Genomic DNA, 20,575 nt, shown 5'->3' on the forward strand with positions numbered 1-20,575 from the left:
GATGCCATTAAAGTTCATGTGCGTGTAAAGGCAAGTGTCCCAACTTTTTACAATATAGTGTATGTCTCAAAGTTACATAAAGCCCATATATGAAATAAAAATAATAAAAAACTAAGATTTTATAATAAATCTCAAACAAAAAATGATGTGATATTAGTTGGAAACGTACATTAAACCTCAGGTCTAAAAGCAACAAAGCCAGTATATAAAACATTTTAGTGTTTATTTTTACTGTTTAAAAGCATGAATATCTACATCCGAAAAGGAGGTGAATGTAGCTAGAGCAGCAAATGTCACTTTAAACCATACTAAGCTAGCAGTAATAGTTACGTCCCCCTTGAGGGGCTTGATGCCTTTTTTTTACTCCCATCTCAAATTGAATATTCATGATACAGAAACTCAATGGTATTTCTCAAGCAACCAGTACTTTTCAGAGCAGATGGTCATAAAACAGATGCAGATCCCAAAAGCTCTTGGTATTCTGGGTTGTAAAGTAACAATTATTTAGAGAGAAACCTTTTAAAAGGCTTGCTACACAGATGCTCAACAAGGTCCCATGTGTCCTCAGCTTAGTGTAGGATGGAGTATTCATATCTGACTTGATTCTGCTGGAGTGGATCGCTGCATCCTATGGGGGTAGTGCCTGTCCGTGTGCACATGAGAAGTCCAAACACCAGAGTCAAGGGTCTAACCATCTTGTTTTTGCTGGTCTACATAAAAAAAGCGCCCTTCCAAAAAAGGGTACAAAGACCTTGGTCCTTTTTAAAGTGCGACCATTACCCTAATCTGTCTTTTTCATTGGAATTGTAATAGTCATAAAGTCCTCTGCTAATATAACTTCCTGTCCCATAAAAACGCTTTCGGCTTGAGTCTTCAGTATGGTCACATCGTCATCGCCTTCTGTAATCAGTCCCGGGGGCTTAAACCTCTGACTGAAGTGATTCAGAACCAGCTTCTTTGCGTGAGACAAATTTGCAAACTCGGCTGCCATTTTGGGCGTGCTGTGACCATTTTCCTTGGCTTTGACCATCTGTTCATCATCTAGTGTAGCTTCATGAATGAGAAGGTCAGAATCCTGGCAAAGCTTAGCAGCCCCCACTGAGGTGACACCTGAGCAGTCTCCAAGTATACAAACTTTCCTTCCTGGCATGGGTTCCCCTAGGACATCGGATGGATGAATAATTTGTCCATTCTCTAGTGTAACCGAGGAGCCAAGTTTCAGCTTGCCATAAATTGGACCAGGTTGAATACCTGCAAATAAGAACATGGTATTACCATAAGGCTTCTGAGTCACAAACTGCCACATGTGATATTTTTTGGGCCACAGCCACCTATACCAACAAAAATGTATTCCGATAAAGAAAAGCAGTAAAAAAAGAAAAAAAAAATGCCGTTATGGCAACCCCCCCAACGGTTTGTGCTGCTAGTCCTTACTCTGTTATCTATGCCAGTGGTCTTCAACCACTGGGCTGTGGCCTTCCCTTTCCTGGGTCATTAGTCATTTTCAAATCTCAACCTCCCACAGTGCCTCCCAGCTTCCATATTGCCCCATAATCTCCCATAGTGTCCCACAGTGCCCCCAGCCTCCACTGTGCCCCCCAACCTCTCACAGTGCAGCCCATCCTGCGGCAAAGTGGCCCTCCATATTGCCCCCAACCTCCAAGTGTCTCACAGTACCCCTCATCCTCACACAGTGGTTCCCAATGCCCTCCAGAGACCTCATCCCCCTACAAGGCCACCAAGGCAGCTGAAAAGTCCCCCTAACCCACTCCACAACCCCAGTCCCCCTCACATTGACACCCAACCTTATCCAGGGCCTTCCAGTATTTTTTGGAGGAGTAGCTTCTTCATGAATAGTGAGACTCATTGTTCTGAAGGTGCATTTATTTAGAGCACCAACCTTCCCTACCACTGTGCTAGAAACAGAACTGAAGAGTAAAAACCTTAGGTGAGCTCCCCCACCTCTTCTCTCATTTCCATGGCCAGAATAGACACTTCCCATCATCAACTGGTTTTGAAGGGGGCTCGTTGAACCAACGTATTGTTAGAATCTTTTAATTAAAATTTGACTTATTAACTCTGTCTGGGCTGGGTTTGGCAGGAGTCCTATAAATATGCAGGCTGCATGCCCTGTTCTTTCACCCATTATGGTTCTAGAATCCTCTTGAAGACAGGGGGAAGCAACAAAGCAGCAGCCTGTGAAACACTGAGCAATTAATCTACCCTTGCACCTCTGATTACAGTGGAGCCAACTACATTTACCTAGCAGCCTATTCTACACTAGAAGGGTGCTACATCTCAGTTCTACTTTAACAACCACATCACCAGCCCAACATATCTTAGCACTGGCCCCAGGGGGCATATGCCCCTTAGTCCAGCCCTCCCATGGTCATGATGGTTTTATATAATGGAGTAAACTTTAAGAAACAATGTCACAAGGTAGACATTTACCAAGTTCTTTTAGCTTGTTAACATTGAGTTTGCCTGGCCGGTCCTTCTCAGCAATCACAAACCCAAATGACGGAATGCGATGATAAAGCTTGAACGCTCGAACAACAAATTGCTCATTTTCAAGGAGCTTGTATGTCCCGTCACTTGGATCTGCATGAAGAGTCTGCTCTTCCAAGGATGGACCATTCTTTTCTGCATATCCCGAGAGGTCTTTAAACTCTTCTGCTGGACACTGGTCTTCTGACGGGACCAATTCGTGAACGGAATACGGGAACACTAGCTGGGAGTGAGAGATTTCCAAACTCATGTGGATAAAGTTCCTTAATCCCACTGGTCCATAGATGTCTACATGCTGCTTAGATAGATTAGAGCCAGCCTGGAGACTAACCGTACACAGGAAGCCAGGAAGTCCAAACAGATGGTCTCCATGAAGATGAGTGATAAAAATCTTGGTAATTCTGCCTGCAGGAGTGGAGAACAAAGCAAAGATCTTAGCAAAACCAAAATAAAGCTGAACAATAACTTAATAGCTTTGCCAGATTGACTTTAAAGCTGAACTCCAGTCTTCCCTACAGTCTTGCATAGTTGTGCAGGCTCCGCTCCTGTACTGAAATTGCTTATTCTGATTTAAAGTGAAAATAAACACACACTGTTTAATTTACATTCTTTCTTCTAATTCTGTATATAGATGATGGCACTGTAATTACGATGGCTGCTGGATGGCTTTGTTCTAAAAGAAGTTTCACATAATGTGATAGTATGAGATGCATACTAGCACATGGCATCGCCTTTCAGGTTTAAAAATAAAAGATAGCGGTTTACTACCACTTTAAAGTGGGATTCCACTGTCTTGATCTTTTTTTTTTTTTGGCATACTGGCAATCCTTATTATAATGAAATCTAACACTTACTTTTTACTTTTTTACATCCAGCAGCATGTTGTTTTGTTATTAAAAACGATTTTATAAAACCGTCTCCTGACGGTTGTCATTTTGCCTGTGGGCATGTGAAGCCCACAGGCATCCTCTTCCGGGAGAGTGCGCTGATAAAAGACCAGCATGCACCACCCGTTCGATTAAATCTCGCGCATGCGCAGTAAGCGCTATATCGAGCGCCGTCTTCTGCTCCGGTTGCCATGACAACGGTTGTTGTCGACGGAAGTCCCGCGCCAAATTACACATGCAATCGCGTCACTTCCGGTCTCGAAATAACGCGATTGTAGCCCTCGGTGATGCCCAAGGCATCCTGGGAAATGGTGTCATACTTCTCCCAGGAGCCTCAGCGAGCCGGGCTGCCGAGGGAAGTGACGTTCTTAGCCCGGGCAATGGAAGAGGCAGATTTCGTGGGACCACCTAGCAACCGCAAGAAATAGGTAAGTAAAATTTTTTTTATTATCCAATTAATTTTATTAAGACCATTTGATGCACATACGAGTTAGGTTATATTTTTGGTGGCAACACCACTTTAAGCACACCCACCCCTCTAGACTGACATTCACCTATCAAGGCTTATTGGTATTTGTATAGCAGAGCCAGTTCACTGTTTGCACCACCTCTGAGAGCTCTGGAGGAGGAGTACTAAGGTAGGGTGCTGTGATATTGTAAGGACAGCATCCTACCTGCCTTTCCTGGGGAAGAAAAGAGGTAGCTGGACTTCCTTCAGCCAGGAAATGAGGCAGGCTCGTTTTGGGTTGGTTCACACTAGGAATCACATAAGAATGCGCTATGGGTTCAGCGTGGTGCAATTTGAGCCAATTTTATTTTGAATTGTCAAATTACCTGCACTACTTTTGGAAACATACTGTAACGGCAACCGGATCACCTGGTACTTCTTTACTATGCAATCTGGTGCAGGTAAATGCACTGCGTTTGGGGTGTCATCAACTTAAAATTGACACCCGCTGAAGTTCGCAACTGTAGTGCGTTTTAACCACTTAAAGACCAGGCCTCCTTTTCAGACTTGGTGTTTACAAGTTAAAGTTTTTTTTGCTATAAAATTACTTAGAACCCCCAAATATTATAAAAAAAAATTCTAACACCCTAGAGAATAAAATGGCGGTCGTTGCAATACTTTCTGTCACACCGCATTTGCGTAGCGGTCTTACTGGCGCACTTTATTTTTTTTTTAAATGCACTTTTTTGAATTAAAAAATAAGACAACAGTAAAGTTATCCCTTCTTTTACATTGTGAAAGATAATGTTACGCCAAGTAAATTGATACCCAACATTTCACGCTTCAAAATTGCACCCGCTTGTGGAATGGCAACAAACTTTTATTCTTAAAGGGGTTGTAAAGGTAAATATTTTTTCACCTTAATGCATTCTATGCATTGAGGTGAAAAAACATCTGACAGTGCTGGCGCCCCCAGTCCCCCCGTTTTACTTACCTGAGCCCTCGAAAGTCCCGTGCTCACCCCCAACGTCCTCTTCGCCGCTCAGCCTGCCGATTGGCTGGAGTGGATGGATTGAAAGCAGAGCAGCCATTGGCTCGCGCTGCTGTCAATCACATCCAATGACTCGACGGGCCGGGGGGTGGGGCCGAGTGATACAGCGAGCGGCTATAGCCGCCGGCTGTATCACGGGAGTGCGCCCGCAAGTGCTTTTCACCATGAGAGGGAGCTCGCATGAACGTGAGAAGTACTTGCGGGAGGAAGCCGAGACAGCCGCCAAGGGACCCCAGAAGAGCAGGTTCGGGGCCACTCTGTGCAAAACGAGCTGCACAGTGGAGGTAAGTATAACATAAAAAAAATTTAAAAAATTACTTTACAACCCCTTTAAAAATATCCATAGGTGACATAGGTTCTACCGGTTGCATGTTTTGCGTTACAGAGGAGGTCTAGGGCTAGAATTATTGCTCTCACTCTACTGATCGCGGCGATACCTCACATTTGTGGTTTGAACACCATTTTCATATGCGGGCGCTACTCACATACACGCTCGCTTCTGCACGCGAGCTCGATGGGACGGGGCGCGTTTACATTTTTTATTTTTTTTCCTTATTTATTTTACCTTTTATTTTTACACGTACACAAAGTCATTTTGAAAAAATGACATTAAAAAAATGTGCCTTTAAGAAGTATGGGCGGAAGTGATGTTTCGACGTCGCTTCCGCCCTGCTATGGTATGGAGACTGGTGGGGGGGCCATCTTCCCCTCACTCCTCTCCATACCTAGCAAGGAGACAGACGTGATCGTCTCTGCCGCTGCCGACTGCTCCGGATTGCGGCAGAGGATCGCGGCGGGAAGGGGGTCCCCTCTCCTGCCACCAATAAAAGTGATCTTGCGGCGAATCCGTCGCTGAGACCACTTTTATCTTGTAGCCAACCGAACACGGGAATACCGGGGTTATGGCAGCTAGCTGCCATAATGGGCTCAAATCCAGTGGTGTAACTAGAACCTGCAGAGCTGTGGTGCAAGGAACCATGAAGGCCCCCCTGACCATGGCCGAGCCCTTCCCTCTGAGCCCCGTGGTGGAACACAAGTCGCAAGTGTGACCTTTGTGACCCTGGTAGTGTTGCCACTGGTGTCAGTAATTTATTATTTTTTTATTACTTTTTTTTATTTAAATATTTTAAAAAAATTTTTAGGAGCTCCGTTGAGGGGCTTTGGTGAGATATCAGGGGTCTAAACAGACTTTTGAGACAAAGGAGATGGAGGACACAGCTCTCAATCTCCATCTCTGCAGCCTCAGCAGCACAGAATGAACAAACAGGAAATGCTCTGTACAGAGCTTCCCATTTATTCACAAACTGAAGCATAGTAAGTACAGTTTACTATGTCTGATAAATAGAGCAAAAAGCACTCCTGTTGCCACATCCATAAACTTAAACAATGGAATCAAGAAGAAAGGGCGGAATTGAGCCCTTGGTCGGACTTTAGAAGGATCTAAGACACTTTAAGGTAAAAAAAAATAAAAAATAAGCTTTATTCATACAAAAATGTATACCGTATATACTCGAGTATAAGCCGAGATTTTCAGCCTCTTTTTTGAGGCTGAAAGTGCCCCCCTCGGCTTATACTCGAGTCATCGCTGTCTGCCCGCTCGATCAGCGTGTCGAGCAGACAGACAGCGGCCATTCTATAATTCAAAAGCCGCGCCTCCGGCTCCGCCTTCGCCTGTGATAGGCGGAACACTGAATTTCCCAGCAGCCTGTGTTCCGCCTATCACGGACATCGTATCATCCTCGTACTACGGACGAGGATGATACGATGTACGTGATAGGCGGAACACAGGCTGCTGGGAAATTCAGTGTTCCGCCTATCACAGGCGAAGGCGGCGGCGCAGCTTTTGAATTTTACAATGGCCGCCGAGGCGCCGACGAAGAGGGCACGGGACGGAGGCAAGGCACGGCACGGGACGGGACGGAGGCAAGGCACGGCGGCAAGGCACGGAGGCAAGGCACGGGACGGAGGCTCGGGACAAAGGCTCGGGACACAGGTAGGCTGGACACACACACACACACACACACACACACACACACACACACACGGATGGATACACACACACACAGGGATGGATGGATGGATGGAGACACACACACACAGGGATGGATGGATGGATGGATGGAGACACACACACACAGGGATGGATGGACGGACACACAGGGATGGACGGACACACGGGGATGGACGGACACACAGGGATGGACGGACACACACACAGGGATGGACGGACACACAGGGATGGACGGACACACACACAGGGATGGACGGACACACACACAGGGATGGACGGACACACACACAGGGATGGACGGACACACAGGGATGGACAGGCATGTCTCACCCTCGGCTTATACACGAGTCAATAAGTTTGCCAGTTTTTTTGGGGGTAAATTGGGGGCCTCGGCTTATATTCGGGTCGGCCTATACTCGAGTATATACGGTATACAGTGTTCAAACAGAGCAAAAAATAATAAGTGTTAAAAGCATAACCATCGTTTTTTGCTGTTTGCACAATAATATATATATATACACATATAGACACCTTTTGTATGAATAAAGTAGGGCTGAAACAACTAATCGATTATGAAATTAATCAATTACTATTTTCATAATCGATTAATCGGGCAGTAACATAACTGGGTTAGAAAAAAATAAAATGAGCCCTTTATAGTACAAAGAGAGAAAATAGTCGCTACTGTAAATATTACTTTCACAGTTCTACAGTAAAAAAAATTAACCCCTTACAGTAGCGATTATTTGCTTTTTTTGTACTATAAAGAGCTAATTTTAGTTTTTTTAATCCCATTATGTAAACATCTTAGACCTGGTTCTATGTGATTTTTGGTGCTTTTTGCAGAAATGCACTACAGTTCATTTACATGGTTTCCTATGGGACATGTTCACATCTGTGCTTTTTTCAGCCGCTGCGTATTTGGAAAGTGTCAGGGACGTTTTTTTTTGTTTTTTTTTAAACGCAAAACGGTGCATTTTTGGTTCAATATACTTCAATGGAGAAGCTGCAGAAAAGCATGTAATGTGTTTTTGCAGCAATTTGCGTTTTTTAATCTGCCCAACAACAAATTGGCCCAAAAAAAATGCAAAACCACAAATCGCAGCAAAATTACGTGTGCAAAAATCAAAATGCACAGCAGAAAGCACTGCAGAAACAGATCAAAAGCAAACTGCATTAGGTGTACCGAGCCTTATGCTGACCACACAGATCAATTTTCAGGCGAAAAATCTTTTTACATTCACTGAATGAATGTTTGCAATTTTTACTTCTTTTTAACATTCTGTTTTTTAAAATGAATGTAATTTCTGAATGAAAACCACATACACGGTCTGAAAATTCCTTTGACCAAGAAGTTTTCCATTATTTCCAAATTTTGCCATCACTGTGGTTGAAAATGAATGTCGATTTGACCCACTAATGATTAGAAAATCTAAACGAACGTTCCTAAAATTACATTTTTTTTTTAATCCGAGTCTGATATTTACCAGATTCACCCTTTAATAGTATATACATTACATCTCCCCTCTAATAGTATATACAGTATATCTCCCCTCTAATAGTATATACAGTATATCTCTTCTAATAGTATATACAGTATATCGCCCCTCTAATAATATATACAGTATAACTTTAATAGTATGTACATCATCTCTCCTCTAACAGTATATACAGTATATCTCTTCTAATAGTATATACAGTATATCTCTTCTAATAGTATATCTCCCCTCTAATAGTATATACAGTATATCTCCCCTCTAATAGTATATACAGTATATCTCTTCTAATAGTATATACTGTATATCTCCCCTCTAATAGTATATACAGTATAACTCTTCTAATAGTATATACAATATAACTCTCCTCTAATAGTATATACAGTATATCCCTGCTAATAGTATATATCTTCTCTAATAGTATATACAGTATATCTCTTCTCTAATAGTATATACACAGTATCTCTCTCCTCTAATAGTATATACAGTACATCTCACCTAATAGTAGATCTCTCCTCTAATAGTATATACAGTATATCTCTTCTGTCTGTTATTCTCAGAGTGGATTAGATATTTTGCTCCCTAACCATATAGTTGGTTTTTATATTTACCACTGCATAGAGGTATTTAAGAATAAATTGCCTTTTTTTTAAACTTTACATATTAACTAAACTATACCGCACATTTTTTTTTAAGGTTATTAACCGATTAATTGAAACAATAAATCGGCCAACTAATCGATTATGAAAATAATTGTTAGTTGCAGCCCTAGAATAGAGCTTATGTTTTTTACCTTATACCGTCTTCTGTGCCTCTAAAGCCCAACCAAGGGTTCAATTCTGCCATTTCTTCTTGATTCTACAGTTTACTATGCTTTATTTATGAATAGACAGAAATAGCTTTGTACAGAGCTTCCAATTCATTCACAAACTGAAGCATAGTAACTACAGTTTACTATGCTTTAGTTATGAATGGACAGGGTGAATGGTACTCATTCAGACAAGGAAGGGGCTGGTAAATGACACATTTACTGCCCCCCTTTGCCCGCTGTTCATAATGACACAACCCCTGCATCAGTTCGCAGGAGATGGGTGTGGGGAGGCCGTCAGACTGCAGGGGACAAGGGGGAGCCAGAAAAAAAGCGGGGGGGGGGGGAGGGCAGGGTTAGCAGAAAGAAGCTGGACAGGAGAAGCAGCGGGGGGCAGCTGCAACTAGAGCAGGGGTCTCAAACTGGCGACCCTCCAGCTGTTGCGAAACTACAAGTCCCATGAGGCATTGCAAGGCTGACAGTTACAAGTACGACTCCCACAGGCAGAGGCATGATGGGACTTGTAGTTTCACAACAGCTGTAGGGCCGCTAGTTTGAGACCCCTGACCTAGAGGAACCGATCTCTCCATTTTCTTCCTGAAGCCACTGTGGGAGGGAGAGGAGGAGAAAGGGCATTTAGAGTCTGCATGAGGAAAACAGAGATTGGTTCCTCTATATGCAGCTAACCCCCCCCCCCCCCACCCCCCGCTGCTTATCCTATCCAGCTTTTTTCTGCTGCCCACCGCTGCTTTTCCTATCCAGGTGTACAGGGAGGCTGCACAGACCCCTGTAGGTATACCCCTGCTCAAATCGCACCGCATTGGACCACATGTAAATCACACAGGAATGTGCAGCCCATTCCTTTGCAATGCCTATCGCGGACCAGACCTTAGTGCAAATTGCTGATGTGACCCCGGTGTACAGATTCTCCCCTTGTCTCTGTGGTGGGGGGGGGGGGGGTGGTTCAGCTTTAATTGTAGAATAGGATTGACCAATTTGCTGTGCAATTTATATTTTCCAAGTGCAGAAGTCTCAGCTTGGGGTACAATAGAGCTGTCAGAGCGGGTGTGTGGGTGCGGAGGAGACGCCCCGGGCTCCCCTGCACCTGCCGCTTTCTGCGGGGATGGTGACAGCTGTGGGATACGCAGATCGTAAAACTTAATAAGCAAGCAGGCAACACATGGTGGAGAGCATTAGCTCTGCAGGGTTTGCATTTCATTACATTGGTTTAGGGTTGCTATGAAAATAGATGTCAAAGAAATAATTATTTCTCAACTAGGGGGATGGGGGGCTGCATGGCTTCTGTATGTCCGAAGACTCCTGTTCGCCCATTTCACAAACCAAAATATTACTGGAAGTTTAAAATACCGTCATTCACAATACTATCCACCAAATATAAAAGAAATGACATCACCGTCACCAATTCGGCCCTGATCTTACACGCAACACTGTCTCTGGCAGAGTCATTTTTGCTTTCTTTGCATATTTAAAAAAAAAAAAAAAAAAAAAAAAACACATTCTAGGCCTGAGGATTAGGGTCCATTCACACCTGAAACTGCATGTCTGTTGCACGTTTTACACAGAAAAAAAATGCAACATTTCTACTTTTGTTGACTACTCTGCAACGCACTGCACTGGTGTGAACTAGGGCCATTGGAACCCATGTTAAACACGGTCAATGTGTTTTTGATGCAGAATAAAATATACTGGACTGCATCTGCTGTAAACCCAGAAAATATATAATTTATAGTGGGTTTAACCACTTCATCTCTGGAAGGATTTGCCCACTTCCTGACCAGGCCAGTTTTGCAATACGGCACTGCATTACTTTAACTGACAATTGCACGTGCGACACTGTACGACGAGCCGAGAAAATTAAGTTCCTAGGGGCAACAGCCCCAGCAGTACTAGAACCTTACCTAACGAGGATAGAACAATCAGCTCAGGTCTCCTATTTATCACCTCCCAAGTCACCTTCTGGACACCTCCTTCCAGGGACTGGCCAGGGCCTTATAAATATTTGGTCAATCATTTGAATCTCCCTCCCTATGCTCTGGAAGCTACTTCCAGAGGCAGGGGGGAGCAATCAAACTCTCAGTTTAGATACCTGGATTAGACCAAACCAAACAACCACCACTCTACTCACTATAGTGGAGCCATAAAACAGGATTTTTAAACACATCTTACCTGTAAAATCCTTTTCTTTGATGTACATCAGGGGACACAAAGCCATAGTAGTTACTATGTGGGTTATATATCGGACTGACAGGTGATGGACACTGGCACGCCCCTAAGGCAAGGCGTGTATTCCCTATATAACCCCTCCCATTACTGGGAGTCTGTTTTGTAGCCAAGCGATACAAGTGTATACCAAGAAGGAAGGGACCTCTGTGTCCCCTGATGTACATCAAAGAAAAGGATATTACAGGTAAGCAGTTTTAAAAATCCTGCTTTCATTTCTTACATCAGGGGACACAGAGCCATAGTAGTTACTATGTGGGATGTCCCATAGCAATGGCAACTGAAGGGAGGGAGACACAACAAAAAACAGGAGGCCAGAGGACTCATACTGCAGCCTGCAGTATACTGCGCACAAAGGCAATATCCTCATGACCCTTCATATTGATTTGATAAAATCTGATAAATGTATGAACCGAAGACTAAGTCTCGGCCTTACAGATCTGAGCCATAGAGGCCTGATGATGCACCACCCAATAGGCACTAATCGCCCTGAATGAGTGTGCTCTAGCATAAGGAGGAAGAATGTTCTTCTTAGGTTGAAGCTTGAACAATCACTAGAAACATCCATTTGGAAAATAGTAGATTAAGGCTAGGTTCACACTGCTGCGATGTCCGAGATCGCACCACACTGCAAATCACATGCGATTTCAGCCATATAGATAGTATGGCTGAATTTGCATCGCATTCGGACCAAACTCGTACAGGACTCTTTTTTTGGTCCGCAGCAGAATCGGATCCCATGGGTGTCCACACCATGCGATCCGATTCCTGTACGAGTTTGCAGATCGCACTGCGATATGCAAACTGATTTGGGGGTGTCATTAACTTTTAACTGACACTCCCAGCAGTTCGCATAGGGCAGTGTGAACTGCCGCTGGGAGACATGTAATGCGGGAACCCGCAGTACATTCGCAGCGGTCCTGCATCGCAGCAGTGTGAAGCTAGCCTTAGACATTGCCTGTCCACATTTGGGACCTCCTGGCAGTACAAACAAAATGTATGTTTGGTAAACCTGAGCGGTCGCCTTTAAATAGACTCTGATCGCTCTTACTAAATCGAGGGAATGTAGTGCTCTCTTTTCCCTAGGTTGAGGCTCTGGGAGAAAGAAGCAAGAATAATATCTTGGTTTAAATGAAAAAAACCTGTTACCACTTTCGGTAGGAATTCAGGATGACGACAAAAAAAAACACCTAATCCTTGTGCATGATCAAATATGGCTCTTTACGACAGAGCAGCTAGTTCTGATACTCTTCTAGCAGAAGAAATGGCAACCAGAAAGATTATCTTTCTTGTCAAAAGAACCTAGGAGATTTCTCGTAAAGGTTCAAGTGGCTGATTCAGCAAAGCCGATAAAACCAGATTTAAATCTCAAGGATTTAGAGGTGCCTTGATAGGGAGATTAATCAGTGTCATCCCCTGAATAAGCTACACACCAAGATTGGGAAGCAAGAGGCCATTAAAAAAACACTGACAAGGCCGGGATCTGGCTTTTGATAGAAGTCAAGGCCAGCTTCATTTCAGATCCCATATGCAAGAAATCAGGGATCCTGCCTATAACATACTTTTTGGGGTGCCAACCCCCGGATCCACACCAAGAAACATATGCCTTCCAGACTATTGTAAGTAATGCCAGGAAGCCGGCTTCCAGAATCAAAGTAGACACTACTGAAGGAGACCACCCACGATCTTTTATAGAGTGGGATTCAACAGTCAAACCTGTTAAACTTTTCATCCGTAAGGTAGGATGAAATACCGGACCTTGTTTGAGAAGGTCTGGCTATAATGGTAGAGTCCGAAGGACTCCTACTGCCATCTTTATGATTTCAGTAAAGATCTTCTGGGACCCACTGGGGCCGCCAGAGTCACCACCTTTTGTTCCTGCTTAATCCTGCGGAGAAGGTGCGGAAGTAGCAGAACTGGAGGAAATGCATAGATCAATGAAAACTGGTCCCATGGGAAAACGAATGCGTCTGTTCCGCCTGCTAGCGAATCCCTTATTCTCGACACAAAGTTGTCGACTTTGTTGATGAATCTGGACACGAATAGGTCCATGTCTGGAATACCCCATCTCTGACATATCGTTAGGAAGATGTCGGGGTGAAGAGATCATTCTCCCAGAAATAATTGTTGGCGTCTCAAGTAGTACGCCTGCCAATTCTCTATTCCTGAAATAAAAATTGCAGATAGGCAAGCAATGTTGTGTTCTGCCCAAGCTAGAACATTATTCACCTCTTTTTGGGCTGCACGACCTCTCATGCCCCCCTGGTGATTGATGTAAGCCACCGCCGTGGCCTTGTCAGACTGAAACCTGACAAGACAGTCCCATAGTCTGACCTTCCCAGATTCTAGGGCCAGACGTACTGCACGAATCTTCCAAAAAGTTGATAGGCAAGATCCTCTAACCTGGGCCATCTCCCCTGGACAGAATCTTCTTCCAGGGCTACTCCCCAGCCTAGAAGGCTGGCATCTGTTGTTAACACCTTCCAGGATAAAGATTTTCCCTTTTGCTGGATAACAATCACCAATTTAGGCTCTGACTTGCATCAGGAGCCAAGCGTATTGGAAACAAACAAGGCCTGAATCTTTTTATTCCAGACCGAAAGGATGGTATTTTGAAGCAGTTTTTGAGTAAAACTGCGCGTAAGGGACGGACGTGAAGGAAGCCACCATTTCCCCAAAAAATCTCCTGCACTTATTGTTTCGATAAGTTGAATTAGTCCTACAATGGAACTGGTTTTTGTCTGGGGTAAGAATACCTTCTTCTGAGTACTGCAATCTCCTTGATGGTTTTAAGGAGAATCTTACTAGGTTCAGCATCCAACCTAGAGATTTCAGATAGTTACGGCTGTGACTAGACTCTGGTTTTAAACCTGAGACTGAATGATCTATTAAAAGTAGATATTCTAAATAGGCTAGGACCGTTATGCCTTGAGCCCTTAATCTAGCTAGAGGAGGTGCCAGAATCTTTCAGAACACTTGTGGTGCTGTGGCTAAGCTGAATGGCAGGGCCACAACTGAAAAGATAATTTTATATTTCAAAACGCAGAAATTTCTGGTGAGTGGGAAAATTTGGCACATGGAGATATGCATCTTTGATATCGATTAAAGCCAAAAAACTCCCCTCCTTGCAGGATGGACACAACCGATCGAATTATGAAAGGATCGGATGTTTAAGTGCCGATTCAGATCTTCGAGACCTAGAATGGGTCTTACCCCTCTGTTTGGTTCTGAAACCTTAAAACGTTTGAGCCAAAACCCCCTGTTCCACTAAGGGTACCTCTGATATCACCGACTGGGATAACAGCTGATCCAGAGGCCAGAATGAGAGACTTCTTTTTTCTCTGGATCCTTGGGAACATTCTCGGAGGAGACGGAAACTCTTGGAACTCTAGCCATAACCTAGAGAAAAAAATTGCAGAAATCCATCTGTCTTGACATTGTTCCCGCCAGATCTTGAGAAACACAGGACCTTTCCCCTCACCCAAACGAGTAGGGGTACCCCTTCATGAGACTGCCTAGAGGCAGATGCCCCTGGCATAGGAGAGGCAGCACGATAAAAGGAGAAATGTTTGAACCTCTTTTTACTGGTAAAGAGAGCTTTACCTCATTAGAGGTCCTTTGGATGTACTTATCCAGATCGTCCCTAAATAGCCGTACCCCATGAAGGGGAAACAAACTGGGTAAGAACTTTTTACATGGTGCTTCGACTGATCAATATTTCAGCCACAGAACTCTGCGAGAATGCACTAGTTCAAGCATAAGCCATAAGGCTTAAATGATAGAGTCTTTCATAGCATCTACTGCGAGACAGTGCGTCAGATACCCCAGCCCATTGCCGGGCCTGCTGATCAGGCAGGATTTCAGGTATATCCACAAACTGTTCCCTAATGGACTGAGATACACCAATTGCAGCAAGAACCGGCTGCGCTACTGAACTGCAAAAGACTTATTGTTTTAAAAGGAAGTTCCAACTTTTAATTTGTTGGAACCTTTAACATCAGTGCATTAGCCACCAGACATGTGAGACTCTGCTCACTGAGGTGATTGCAGCATCAATTGCGGGAACCCCCCATTTTCTTCATAGAAATCCTCTTTCATAGATAAAGTGTGGAGAATTTCTTGGAAGGATAATATTGTTTATGCGGATGTTCCCATTCAGAATAGATGAGCTTTTTTTAGCCATGCATGAATAGGAAAAAACATCCCCAGATGGGAGAGGTTCTAATGAACCCAATTAGAGGTAGGTTCCTCAAGAGCCTATGCTGCAGGCAGCAAAAAAGGTTGAGTAAGGGAGTACACAAGCAATGTGTCTTCTGATGCTACTCCTTCCATATTAGGATCCTCCCAAGAGGATAAATAAGTATCTTCCAAATAGGAAGATCTACCTGATCCCCAGCCTCCTGCACCTCAACAAGAGGGTCCTGTGGACTAGATGGGAATCTGCTATATTTAGCCCCACTATGGAGAGACATCATAGCATTAATCTTCTTTCCAATTTACAAATGGTAGTTTTTGTATGATATATGCAGGGACTGAAGTGTTCTATGCAACAACAGTTTCCCCTGATGGCTCAATCTGACTAGCCATATCCCTCTCGGAGGATGACATTCTTTTGGAAATGGCTTCAGTTTACAGTGAAAAATCAATGACCCTTTAGCGAAGTTCCTGGTCCCATTACCATTCATAGCCTGGCAGAGGCACTATCCAAATGAATGTACATTGCTAGGCTATAGTTCAGCACCATGAGCTGCTATTAATCCTAGCTTCAGTAAAGTATAATGTGTCAAAGGAATAAGCCTGTGTTCACTAACCTGAACAAGCCATCCACAGCCAGCAGCAGCTTTCATATACACAGCGCTAAAATCAGCTTCCTCTATGTGTGGCCGGCGTCTGACGCCGTTAGCCATGCCCCCCGCGAATTACGCCCCCCTTTTCCTTTCAAAGGAAAGTGCTTTCCCGCGTGAGCAGCATCCTGTGGACATGCAGGCATGGTGGGGGGGTAAATCCTCCGCCGATGCGGCCGCGGTCTGTACCTTTTTTATTTTTTTTTAACCACTTGCTTACTGGGCACTTAAACACCCTTCCTGCCCAGACCAATTTTCAGCTTTCGGTGCTCTCACAATTTGAATGACAATTACTCAGTCATGCAACACTGTACCCAAATTATTTTTTTGTCCTTTTTTTCCCACAAATAGAGCTTTCTTTTGGTGGTATTTGATCACCTCTGGGGTTTTTATTTTTTGCGCTATAAATGAAAAAAGACCGAAAATTTGGAAAAAAAAAACGCATATTTCTTTGTTTCTGTGACAGAATTATGCAAATTATTAATTTTTCTTCATAAATTTTGGCCACAATTTATACGGCTACATATCTTTGGTAAAAATAACCCAAATTAGTGGATATTATTTGGTCTTTGTGAAAGTTAGAGAGTCTACAAGCTGTGGTGCGAATCGCACTAAATTGATCACATCTGATGTACTGGTGGCCTATCTCGCTTCTTGTGACCCAAACAAGTCAGGAAAGTACAAATACCCCCCAAATGACCCCTTTTTGGAAAGTAGACATTCCAAGGTATTTAGTAAGAGGCATAGTAAGCTTTTTGATGTTGTCATTTTTTTCCCACAATTCTTTGCAAAATTAAGATTTTTCATATTTTTTTTCTCCACAAAATTGTCATTGTAATAGGTTATTTCTCTCACGTGGCATGTGTATACCACAAATGACACCCCCCAAAAAATTCTGCTACTCCTCCTGAGTACTACAATACCACATGTGTGGGACTTTTTCACAGCCTGGCCACATAGAGAGGCCCAACATGCAGGTAGCGCCATCATGTGTTCTAGGAACATAAATTACACATCTAACTTGTTGACTATTTATTACACTTTTGAAGCACCAGGACAATGACACGTGACACTGATGACAGATGGCACTGATACGTGGCAATGATGACACTTATACGTGGCACTGATGACAGGTGGCACTGATGACAGATGGCACTAATATGTGGCACTGATGACAGATGGCACTAATATGTGGAACTGATGACAGATGGCACTGAAGACACGTGGCACTGAAGACACGTGGCACTGAAGACACGTGGCACTGAAGACACGTGGCACTGAAGACACGTGGCACTGATGACAGATGGCACTAATACGTGCCACCGATGACAGATGGCACTAATAAATGGCACCGATGACGCGTGACACTGATGACAGATGGCACTGATAAGTGGCATTGATGACACGTGACACTGACAACAGATGGCACGTGACACTGACAGGTGGCACTGATGACAAATGGCACTGATATGTGGCACTGATGACAGATGGCACTATGTGGCACTGATGACACGTGGCACTGATGACAGATGGCACTGATGACAGATGGCACTTATACGTGGCACTGATGACAGATGGCACTGATGACAGGTGGCACTGACGACAGGTGGCACTGACGACAGGTGGCACTGGGGGGCAGGTAGCACTGGGGGGCAGGTAGCACTGGGGGCAGGTAGCACTGGGGGGCAGGTAGCACTGGGGCGGATGGCACTGCTGGGGGCGGATGGCACTGCTGGGGGCGGATGGCACTGCTGGGGGCGGATGGCACTTTTTATTTTATTTTTTTACTTTTTTTACTAGAGGCAGAACGGCTGCCGCTGCAGCCGTTCATCTCTCCCCTCTCACACTGTCTGTGCGAGGAGGGAGAGCGGCGCTGAGAGATGATCTCATATGTTTACATATGAGATCATCTCCCATTGGACACGCCGATCACGCTGTAAACGGCCGCTGTGATTGGCCGTTTACAGCGATCTGTGTTTGCCTGTCCCCGGGGGACACGGCGAACACAGAACTTCCGCGATGCGCGCCCGCGGTGGCGCGCATTGCGGAAGTAAACATCAGGACGTCCAGGGACGACCACCCGGACAAACGCGCCTGCTCTACGGCCGTCATTCGGCTATAGGGCGGGCGCGAGGTGGTTAAAGGCAGCTGCTTTGCATCCTGGAAAAAAAAACAATATTGGGGGCACAGGAGGAGACCAGACCCCCTCTTCTTACCGGAGGATCTGTTGTGGCTGGAGGAGAGAAGAATTAAAGGGGTTGTAAAGTAAAAATTTTAATTTTTTTTAAATAACAAACATGTCATACTTACCTCCACTGTGCAGCTCGTTTTGCACAGAGTGGCCCCGAACCTGCTCTTCTGGGGTCCCTCGGCGGCTGTCTCTGCTTCCTCCCGCAGGTGCTTCTCACGTTAATGCGAGCTCCCTCGCATTGGTGAGAAGCACTGTGGGCGCGCTCCCGTGATACAGCCGGCGGCTATAGCCGCTCGCTGTATCACAAGGCCCCGCCCCCCGGCGCACTGCGTCATTGGATGTGATTGACAGCAGCGCGAGCCAATGGCTGCGCTGCTTTCAATCCATCCACTCCAGCCAATCAGCGGCCAGGCTGAGCGGCGAAGAGGACGGCGGGGGCGAGCGCGGGATTTTCGAGGGGTCAGGTAAGTAAAAACGGGGGGACTGGGGGCGCCGGCAGTGTGAGATGTTTTTTCACCTTAATGCATAGAATGCATTAAGGTGAAAAAACATTTACCTTTACAACCCCTTTAAGGCTTCCTTGCGGTTTCCAGCGTCAGGACGGTGAGTGCTCAATACAGCCCCCAGTGGTGACACATAGGCATGACAGCATCATACATAGGAGAAATTCCTGAGAAAATCTCCCTTACCTTATCCTCGCAACAGGGTTTTATCAGATACAAAGACCCAATCTTCACCCTTCATGGTGGGCTCCGAGACCTTTTAGGAACCAGGGAACCACGGGTTACCTACAATCCTGGACCTGCGACAGCACCCTGCCAGTAAAAAACTTTATGGCCTTACTACCAAAAAGTACTGGATCACAGGGCTCAGCTCTCAAAGAGAAGCGTTCGCAAGCAAAACCTTGTTTCTTTGGACACAAGGCCCGGGTACCATTAATTTAGCCCATGAAAAGACATCAGAACGGATTCGGTCAGCATGGCTAGCCCCAGCAAGGATAGCTTCCAGTGGAGCTCAGCACAGCACATCTTTACTCATGACCAACACCTTAGACACTGCCGAAAAAACTGAGGAGTCCCAGTAATGGGAGGGGTTATATAGGGGAGTATGTCTTGCCTAATGCCCCATACACACGGTCAGAAATTCAGACGCAAAAGGTCTGATTGGATTATATTGTCGGAAAATCCGATCGTGTGTGGGCTCTACTGGCTACTAGCCTCAACGTAGTCCCGTCGTAATGAACGAATGTCATCACGTTCCGAACGATCGGATTTTTCGCCAACTTTGTCCGACCGTGTGTATTCAATACCAGTTTTGGAAAAAATCAGACGGATTTTGTTGTCGGAATGTCGGACTGTGTGTACGGGGGCTTAGGGGCGTGCCAGTGTCCATCACCTATCGGTCTGATATATAACCCACATAGTAACTGCTGGCTCTGTGTTCCCTGATGTAAGAAAAGAAATGAAAATGTTCCTATCGGCCTAACTAGTATCTCCTTTGCCCGACTATAAATTCTAAGTCTTCCCAGTTCAATGATGTTGGCCAATTTCTCTGAGCCTAGACTGTCATGGACATACCCCCCTGGAGGGACATCATCATGCCAGCCTGGGATCATTACTGATGCATTGTTCAATGCAGAACAAAGGACTCCCCAGAAAAAAAAAAATGAAGATCTGTTTTTGAACTCTATAAATCAGCTTTGTCACCTCAGTCGACTCACCTGCTTTAAGGAGGCTTTTCATGAACTGAGTCTGCGTACCCTCTCCACAGTCAAACAGCCAACATTCTCCTTCCGTCCGGAACACGACAGCTGAGGCCCCTCTACAAGGAGATGGATAGGCAGATCCAGTCCCAAGGAAGGTGACATCCATAGACATTTCAACTAAAATCGACGTTCACCTTAGAGGGATCCGTAGCATAGAACCTGTGGGGGAAAAATAAAGTACATGTAAAGTGCTTATTAATTTGCAGCAAGCGTTTAAGCCCTTGATGGGGCGCTGTTCTTTGTGCTGCTAATTGCAACACAACATTGCTCCGTCCGGTGTAGTTGTGTAAATTGATGCATACGTCTGTGTACAGATGCATACAAA

At 44.7% G+C, this 20,575-nt stretch overlaps 1 protein-coding gene across 1 annotated transcript in view; it reads right to left on the minus strand.

Annotated features, from left to right (window-relative positions):
• Positions 1 to 204: 204 nt before the first annotated feature.
• Positions 205 to 20,575, minus strand: part of ELAC1 (elaC ribonuclease Z 1) — a 31,410-nt gene continuing 11,039 nt past the window's right edge. The window contains exons 2-4 of the mRNA XM_077463003.1: positions 20,206 to 20,409; positions 2,452 to 2,913; positions 205 to 1,251 (exon numbers count right to left, since the gene is read on the minus strand). Of these exons, the coding sequence (XP_077319129.1) occupies positions 782 to 1,251; positions 2,452 to 2,913; positions 20,206 to 20,362 (1,089 nt within the window). The 5' untranslated portion in view covers positions 20,363 to 20,409 and the 3' untranslated portion in view covers positions 205 to 781. The remainder of the gene's footprint in view (positions 1,252 to 2,451; positions 2,914 to 20,205; positions 20,410 to 20,575) is intronic.

The sequence above is a fragment of the Lithobates pipiens genome, unplaced genomic scaffold, assembly GCF_037356315.1.
Source record: "Lithobates pipiens isolate NorthernLeopardFrog02 unplaced genomic scaffold, aLitPip1_a1.2 Scaffold_3, whole genome shotgun sequence".
NCBI lineage: Eukaryota > Metazoa > Chordata > Amphibia > Anura > Ranidae > Lithobates > Lithobates pipiens.